The sequence below is a fragment of the Oncorhynchus gorbuscha genome, linkage group LG04 (genome assembly GCF_021184085.1).
Source record: "Oncorhynchus gorbuscha isolate QuinsamMale2020 ecotype Even-year linkage group LG04, OgorEven_v1.0, whole genome shotgun sequence".
In the NCBI taxonomy this organism is placed as follows: Eukaryota; Metazoa; Chordata; class Actinopteri; order Salmoniformes; family Salmonidae; genus Oncorhynchus; species Oncorhynchus gorbuscha.
Window position 1 is genome coordinate 5,371,565 of NC_060176.1, and position 9,158 is coordinate 5,380,722.

The following is a 9,158-nucleotide window of genomic DNA, read 5'->3' on the forward strand; positions in this document are numbered from 1 at the left end:
TTATCTATACAGAGTTTACAGTAGGTTTCCATCATTTAATCAAATGCCATGGCAGTTACGTTGAGCCTGAGTTTGAGTGATTTCACAGACTCAATCATAAGCTAACTGAACCACAAAATCATTGTTTGTCAGGGTGTTACACATCCACTCTGTCCAGACTAAAATGTTTATTGCTACAGTATATCAGCAGTGTATAAAACTATCAACAAGAGAACTGTTTCACAAGACTTCACTGAGTAGGCCATTTTCTCAAGATCAGAGGATAACCAGTTAGGATGTTTCATAAGACTGTTGGTCTCATATGAGTCGACTGTAAGCCTATATGTATCAATATGTCTTTGCACTCATTTATGGTGAGTCTATACCCTAATGTCAGTACCATGGACAGCAGCACAAACAGACAGACAAAAGGACTGATGAAAGGCTTCATGAATCTTGCCCAGCAACACAGAGAAGTGGGATTATTTTATGATCCAGACAACAACACTAGTTTCCCAGAATGTACTCCCACCCATTTGGTCCCAGTCCAACAGCAACACAGCTTCTTCTAACTAATCACAAACCTCTCATCTGGAGTAACTCCTGGCCAACTCCTCATCAGAAACTATAGCTAAAACACCACAATAGACATTCCTTGAGGGACTGCTGAATGCAACACTCTTAGCTTTATACAGTCCATGTAGATATCAAAATGCACACTATAACTGTTTTGCACAATACATTCACATGAACTCTTTAGAGGAAAAAGAAAAACACAGCCATGTTGGCTCCTACTCACAGTCATGGGGACAGAAACCCAGGAACTCTTTAGAGGAAAAAGAAAAACACAGCCATGTTGGCTCCTACTCACAGTCATGGGGACAGAAACCCAGGAAGTCTTTAGAGGAAAAAGAACAGCCATGTTGGCTCCTAATCACACTCATGGGGACAGAAACCCAGGAAGTCTTTAGAGGAAAAAGAAAAACACAGCCATGTTGGCTCCTACTCACACTCATGGGGACAGAAACCCAGGAAGTCTAATCACACTCATGGGGACAGAAACCCAGGAAGTCTTTAGAGGAAAAAGAAAAACACAGCCATGTTGGCTCCTACTCACACTCATGGGGACAGAAACCCAGGAAGTCTTTAGAGGAAAAAGAAAAACACAGCCATGTTGGCTCCTACTCACACTCATGGGGACAGAAACCCAGGAAGTCTTTAGAGGAAAAAGAAAAACACTTTAGAGGAAAAAGAAAAACACAGCCATGTTGGCTCCTACTCACACTCATGGGGACAGAAACCGTATTTGCCGTCGTCGTCAAAGTTGTATGTGGTGGAGCACCAGAGGAATCCATCATCACGGCCCTGATTGGTACAGCTGTTGTACTCCTTCCCCATAAACATGAAGGGGAACTTACAGAACTCCCCCTCTGCATTACCAAACTTCACCTTCACAACTGTGGAGAGGAGGGGGATGGGGGTGAGGGGAGAGGTGATGATCCAAAGAGCTCAAACAGAGCTGTTTCAGATACCGTGTGGTTCAGCTATCTCCATTTCTTTTGTGAAATGTTAACCGCAGATTGCTTTAAAAACGTGCCATGTATGACCATGAGAAAATAGGTGATAAATAAAAACAAGTAGGTTTATATATTAGATCAGGATGAACTCGTATTTACAACTCAGACAGTACAGTCTCCAGTACCTTGTCCTTCTCCCAGGGTCCACTGCTCGTCGTCATCAAAGTGGGAGTCTCCTCCGGTGCCTGGTCCAGGAGCGAAGGCATGAGCCAGAAGACCATCTTTACCATCGAAGGGGTAGCCATCACCATGCTCTGTGGATTCACATAACAAGGGTCAAAACAAAAGGACTCAAGGCACAGATCAGTATACAATTACAGCCTTACTAGATGGATTCAACTCAGAATAGAACTGTTTCTGAAGTAGCTAGTGTTAGACTTTTTTTCAGCTTTATTTAACCAGGTAGACAAGTTGAGAACAAGTTCTCATTTACAATTGCAACCTGGCCAAGATAAAGCAAAGCAGTTCGACACATACAACGACACAGAGTTACACATGGAGTAAAACAAACATACAGTCAATAATACAGTATAAACAAGTCTATATACGATGTGAGCAAATGAGGTGAGAAGGGAGGTAAAGGCAAAAAAAAAGGCCATGGTGGCAAAGTAAATACAAAATAGCAAGTAAAACACTGGAATGGTAGTTTTGCAGTGGAAGAATGTGCAAAGTAGAAATAAAAATAATGGGGTGCAAAGGAGCAAAATAAATAAATAAAATAAATAAATACAGTAGGGAAAGAGGTAGTTGTTTGGGCTAAATTAAAGGTGGGCTTTGTACAGGTGCAGTAATCTGTGAGCTGCTCTGACAGTTGGTGCTTAAAGCTAGTGAGGGAGATAAGTGTTTCCAGTTTCAGAGATTTTTGTAGTTTGTTCCAGTCATTGGCAGCACAGAACTGGAAGGAGTGTAGTGTAGATCACGTATGGGATGGTGCCATGAAGACATGTAATGAAAACACGTCATTCTGGGCTTGTTTTGACCACAAGTCAATATAGAATATAGAATATTAGAATATATAGAATATAGAATATATAGAATATTGACTTATAGAATATTGACTTTATGTGAGACACAGGGAACCCAGAGAAAGAGCAACTAGTAACTCACACATAGGCAGGCCTACGGTACTACACTATACGATTAGCAGCACTGAGCACCCATCATCTAATCTAGTTCCCAGCCACTTCTGCCCTTTTGCGCAATAGTCGGGTGATGAGTAGCCTGGTTAAACTAGTCTGAACGAAGGTGAGAGCAGAATTAAGTCCGGTTTAACTAGGCTACTCATCATCTGGCATTGCTGACGTTTCATACAGTACATTCAGCAGAATATAAAAGTCAAACCTGTGCTGTAATACCGTACCGTTGCGGCCAAAGTTAATCATGATGTCAGCCTCTCCATCCATGAGGCGGGTGAACTTGAGTGGGGTGACGTCACTCCAGACTTTGAAGGCCCTTAAGAAGGCGTCATCAATAGTCTCCTCGTCCAGGTCAGGAGAGTGGCCTAGAATCCTGAGAGGTGGAACACAGAGAGGAGAAGAAACTGAGGAGGAGACTCATTAAACAGCTCATCCCTGGATGAAGATGTGCTGCAGGATACATCTTACATAATGGAATATTACTGTGTGATTGACGAGGTATGCTTGAGGAAATACATGTACTACAAGCAGACGAGGGACCAACGTCAGCATTTAAAAACACTCAAACGAGAGATTCACCGATGTCAAAATGCAGAAGGCAAAAGCTTGTACACCCATCTCTCTTCTATTTACAGGACAAAAGCAATAGAACAGAGCTTTCCTAAACTCCCCTTCTGGACATAAAGTCCATCAGTCTTCAGGCCTTGCCTATGACTCATGTGGTTAGAATGCTCCATGAGAGAGTCCAGCAACTAACCCCTGCTATGTGAGCCTGTCTGATAACGGATAACGCTCTGTCTCTTGTTGTTTTGGTTAACTCCTACCCATCTTTGTTTTTCCCATGGTACATACAGTGAGTCTGAGTGGTCATGAGGACACAGAAAGGGCTGATGTAAACAACAGAAATTTGCTCTCTTCTTAACCTCAAATAAAACAAAGTGCCTTGCGAAAGTATTCGGCCCCCTTGAACTTTGACACCTTTTGCCACATATCAGGCTTCAAACATAAAGATATAAAACTGTATTTTTTTGTGAAGAATCAACAACAAGTGGGACACAATCATGAAGTGGAATGACATTTATTGGATATTTCAAACTTTTTTAACAAATCAAAAACTGAAAAATTGGGCGTGCAAAATTATTCAGCCCCTTTACTTTCAGTGCAGCAAACTCTCTCCAGAAGTTCAGTGAGGATCTCTGAATGATCCAATGTTGACCTAAATGACTAATGATGATAAATACAATCCACCTGTGTGTAATCAAGTCTCCGTATAAATGCACCTGCACTGTGATAGTCTCAGAGGTCCGTTAAAAGCGCAGAGAGCATCACGAAGAACAAGGAACACACCAGGCAGGTCCGAGATACTGTTGTGAAGAAGTTTAAAGCCGGATTTGGATACAAAAAGATTTACCAAGCTTTAAACATCCCAAAGAGCACTGTGCAAGCGATACTATTGAAATGGAAGGAGTATCAGACCACTGCAAATCTACCAAGACCTGGCCGTCCCTCTAAACTTTCAGCTCATACAAGGAGAAGACTGATCAGAGATGCAGCCAAGAGGCCCATGATCACTCTGGATGAACTGCAGAGATCTACAGCTGAGGTGGGAGACTCTGTCCATAGGACAACAATCAGTCGTATATTGCACAAATCTGGCCTTTATGGAAGAGTGGCAAGAAGAAAGCCATTTCTTAAAGATATCCATAAAAGGTGTCGTTTAAAGTTTGCCACAAGACATCTGGGAGACACACCAAACATGTGGAAGAAGGTGCTCTGGTCAGATGAAACCAAAATTGAACCTTTTGGCAACAATGCAAAACGTTATGTTTGGCGTAAAAGCAACACAGCTCATCACCCTGAACACACCATCCCCACTGTCAAACATGGTGGTGGCAGCATCATGGTTTGGGCCTGCTTTTCTTCAGCAGGGACAGGGAAGATGATTAAAATTGATGGGAAGATGGATTGAGCCAAATACAGGACCATTCTGGAAGAAAACCTGATGGAGTCTGCAAAAGACCTGAGATTGGGACGGAGATTTGCTTCCAACAAGACAATGATCCAAAACATAAAGCAAAATCTACAATGAAATGGTTCAAAAATAAACATATCCAGGTGTTAGAATGGCCAAGTCAATGTCCAGACCTGAATCCAATCGAGAATCTGTGGAAAGAACTGAAAACTGCTGTTCACAAATGCTCTCCATCCAACCTCACTGAGCTCGAGCTGTTTTGCAAGGAGGAATGGGAAAAAATTCAGTCTCTCGATGTGCAAAACTGATAGAGATATACCCCAAGCGACTTACAGCTGTTATCGCAGGGGGCTGAATAATTTTGCACGCCCAATTTTTCAGTTTTTGATTTGTTAAACAAGTTTGAAATATCCAATAAATGTCCTTCCACTTCATGATTGTGTCCCACTTGTTGTTGATTCTTCACAAAAAAATACAGTTTTATATGTTTGAAGACTGAAATGTGGCAAAAGGTCGCAAAGTTCAAGGGGGCCGAATACTTTCGCAAGGCACTGTATCACGCAAGCACACATTGTACAGGAGTCTTGGAGTTGGCAGATTGTGGTTGGGTTGGTGGGCAGCACATAGTTGAGGTTTTCATCTCCCCAAAACAAACTACAGGGTCTGGAGGAGTCATTTCCTTTGTTCAGCAGTCAGCACATTGCACAGCAACATAGGGAGTTATATGGAGTACAACCCGATTGCACATTGGGTTCAAAGCCTGTTGCACAACTCCCTATACCAGAACACTATTTGGGCTAAATGAACATGTTTTGACCACTGACCTGTAGGTGATGGCGTTTTGTTGCCACTTGGGTTTCCTGTGGAAGAAGTTGTATTGGGCAACATCAGGAACTCCACAGCGGGGCTTCTTCATGATCTCCACTGTCTTGGGGTCGATCTCGCCCGTCTCTTGCAGAGAGAAGAACTTCTGCATCTTCTTCAGGGTGTCTTTCAGCACCATGAGATTACATCTGTCTTGTGGGCAGCCATAGAACTTGTTCAGATAGTGCTGCAGAAGAGAATAAAAGACAAGCCTATGAGTTGATATAGTATCTATTCTGATGCCTTCCTACTCTATATAGTGCATTCATCCATACTGTATCAATGAATACATGAACATTTGTGTGCATTACACAATGAAACATCCCCACTGGGCACAGATGTCAGTTCAATGTCTGTTCCACTTGGTTCAACGCAATTTCATTGAAATGAGTGGAAACAATGTTGATTCAACCAGTGTGTGACCAGTGGGTATCCAACTATAAGGTCTGAAGCCAAAACATTATGAGTTTCATGAATGATTTGTCATTTTAAAGTAATTCACAAATGTTAGAATGGAATTTAAGTTCTATCTTCCTGAATTTATTGAAAATAACCGATAAAGAAGTTTGAAGAAAAAGTCACATTACATTCCCACTATGAAAAGTTGTTTAAGGAACACTTACCAGAGCCACTTCTTTGTCTGTTTTTGGACTATCGTCTCCTGGGAACTTGATAATGGGCGAGGGGGCTGCAGAGGTTTGCTGGAGAAAGGCGATTAACTGTACCAAAAACACTTTGAGGACAAGGTGTCGGGGGCTAAATGCCGTCTGGCACCCCATCTTTCCCCGGTGGAGAATCGCTGTGTATGTAATCAGGATGGAGAAAAACAGAACGTTTCTGGGTTGGATGTCCTCTTTCCTCTTCTGTTGCTTTATCTTCTCCTCAACGGGACATTCTGCACTGCAACCCAGGTCTGCTAACTCAGTTGTGCTTACACATGCAATTTTGTATGCTGCTTTCCACGGGAAGTGTAGGCTACAGACTGCGCAGTCTCCCCAAATCGGGGAACGTTGGAGAAATGTAACCGGAGACCTGTTCCAATTACGAGTTTACTGCGTAATTCCTAGCCTCCCTTGGCCTCTGTGGTCGGTGTTCTTTGCATTGTAGGCTAGGCCTATTCGTTGTATTTGCACATATATTGAAGCGGTTACAATGATGGCACGAATCCAGCATAAATAGTAGATAGATTGACAATGAAACCAAACACATAGGGAAAATTCAGCATAAAGAGTGCGCCTTTCTAGGCTACGGACAAACAGAGGCCATGGACCGCGGGACCCCAGGGAATATCTTGTAACGCTTCGATCACACCGAAAGGGCCTTGCGCAAAATGGTATGCAGCATCATCTGGATATGTATGTAACAAAAGTTCAACTTCTGCTACCATTTCTGTCAAGCCGTCTACGCATAAAGTTTGACGCATACATTCGATAAATCCAACGTATGCACCACACAGAACGCACAGCAACTGCAATGGTGCAAGCTAAACGCAGTGTTTCATTGGTAATTAATGTAATTCTGGTGTACCAAAAGACCGGAACACTGTAGGTGTGTTGGAAGGGTGACGCAGCGAATTGCGCAAAATAGGCTACAAGGTGAGCAGCGCCCCTCTTAAAACGTTTCTGATTATGTTAGCAAAATGTTTCCCTGACACCTGTTGCTGCAAGGAACAGTACATTTAGTATCCTAGACCTAGGTGTGTTTTACTACTTCATTCATAGAGAATAAGATGCTATCTTGAAACTAAGAGTTATTCAGCTGTCAAAATAGGAGCACCCTGTGAAGAACTATTTTTGGTTCCATGTAAAACTCTTTCCAGGGAGTTTTAAGGAGTTCTACCTGGAGCCAAAAAGGGTCCTACCTGGAACCAAAAAGGGTTCTCCTATGGGTCACCCCAAGAACCCTTTTGGAACCCTTTTTCTAAGAATGGACCTTGGCAAACTTAGACCGCCTACTAATACTGTATCTTACCATAACAAAAAATACATTTAAAAAATGTTATGTTAACTAAAAAAATATGTATAGCTTCAAATCATGATAAGAAAAGCAATGTTGTTCTCATAGACTAGGCTACATCAAGCACTAGCTATATTAAGCACTAATTCCATGTGAACTTGTCATGGAATGCACTTTATTCTGCTCTTTTTTTCCCAGCTTCTGAGAGTTTACAATTGGACCGTTTGCTGTTCGGACTCTGATGGTGAACAGTGGTGCCAATGCCAACCAATGGATGCAAAGTAAATCATCCCTTAATCTCTTCACACAGCCTCTGTGCTGATCTTGTGGGACTGTCTTTTTATTCCAAAATGTGCCTCTTGGAAAATGTATTATGGAAAATAAATGATCATCTTGGAAAATAAGTAGTCTATTGCAAAACGAAGGCAATTTCATAATTCAAATGTGGTGGTGACAATACGTCATCTCTAGTGTTGTCATGGAGATTAGAGCCGATATATCAATATCGTGTGATAATCCCACCGATAACCGATATTCCATTTTTTTTATCTCATGCTTATCTGAACACTTGTGGCCATTCTCATGATGTGTCATTATTGTCAGTGTGTAGGAAATCAACATTTGAAGCTCATTTCGTGGACAATTGCTCTTTTGGATGGCAATTTAAGAGAACTCAGTGTGGAACAATGTCACTTTTTAATTCCCTGCTGTAATTGGCAGATATATTGGTATCGGTAAGTTTTGACCTCCCTAAAATCACGATCTGACTCATTGGACCCATTGGCCCAATAGTAGGTCTATGTTCATATGCTGCTCATTATGACAGGGTTGGTAGAGTATAGCAGCCTATACAACATAATGGCGGTTTGTTGAATGTGTTGAATGGCTCAACAACAGACATCGAGCAGCTTCTGCTTTGATCTTTTCCTTTCATTAGGACTTTACTTACATTTTGCATTTATTTAAATTGTAGTAGACCAAGGAAACCACCAGATAAAGTCATAAAATGTAACCCATTACAACATTGCATACATGGAGGACCTCTCAATCTGGGCCAGATTATGCTCCATCTCTAAACTCTCAGTGTGATGCAATATGAGGTGAAAGGCTGACATCTGGTGGTCATGCTGTGTAAATACATTATGTACTGAGAGAAGTGCAGTAAGAAAAATCATGGAGAACTATTTAATTGGGCACCACACAAAGCAACATAGACTTTGGCTAGCTGTCATTATCTCACTTAGAAATGTGTTTTGTTTAAAGACAGGTGTTTCTTGACTCATGTTTGCTACTTATGTTTCCATACAATATGCTACTGTACATTGTGCTGTATTGAACCAATGGCAATCTTGGCCCATATCATCAAGATGAATGAAGTCCCTTTAACATTGTATTCTTGAGCTGTTGTTATACTCTAGAACAGATATATAGTAAGTAGCCTTCCACGAGCCAGGGCAGCTCATAGGAGCAGGAGCCTGCCCTGTTCGGCGAGGCAGCTTGATGTACAACTACACCCCCTGGACAAGACACTAATCTATCTATCTCCTTAATGCTTAGTGCCAAGCAGTGACTTGGTTGGGGATCGAACTCCCAACCTTCCAACAGACATTTAACCACAAGGCCACTGAGTTGGTGTAGATAAATAGGCCAATAGTATTTGCTCAAATTGAACCT

The 9,158-nt window shown here is 41.9% G+C and overlaps 1 protein-coding gene and 1 long non-coding RNA gene across 2 annotated transcripts in view; one reads left to right on the forward strand and one right to left on the reverse strand.

Annotated features, from left to right (window-relative positions):
* Positions 1-6,501, reverse strand: part of LOC124033574 (72 kDa type IV collagenase-like) — a 35,303-nt gene extending 28,802 nt beyond the window's left edge. Inside the window, exons 1-5 of the mRNA XM_046345630.1 lie at positions 6,152-6,501; positions 5,489-5,715; positions 2,917-3,065; positions 1,682-1,810; positions 1,263-1,436 (exon numbers count right to left, since the gene is read on the reverse strand). Of these exons, the coding sequence (XP_046201586.1) occupies positions 1,263-1,436; positions 1,682-1,810; positions 2,917-3,065; positions 5,489-5,715; positions 6,152-6,307 (835 nt within the window). The 5' untranslated portion in view covers positions 6,308-6,501. The remainder of the gene's footprint in view (positions 1-1,262; positions 1,437-1,681; positions 1,811-2,916; positions 3,066-5,488; positions 5,716-6,151) is intronic.
* Positions 6,502-6,536: 35 nt separating this feature from the next.
* Positions 6,537-7,888, forward strand: LOC124033575. The gene is made up of 2 exons (XR_006838414.1): positions 6,537-7,123; positions 7,683-7,888. It is a non-coding gene; the product is annotated as an uncharacterized LOC124033575 (long non-coding RNA).
* Positions 7,889-9,158: the final 1,270 nt, after the last annotated feature.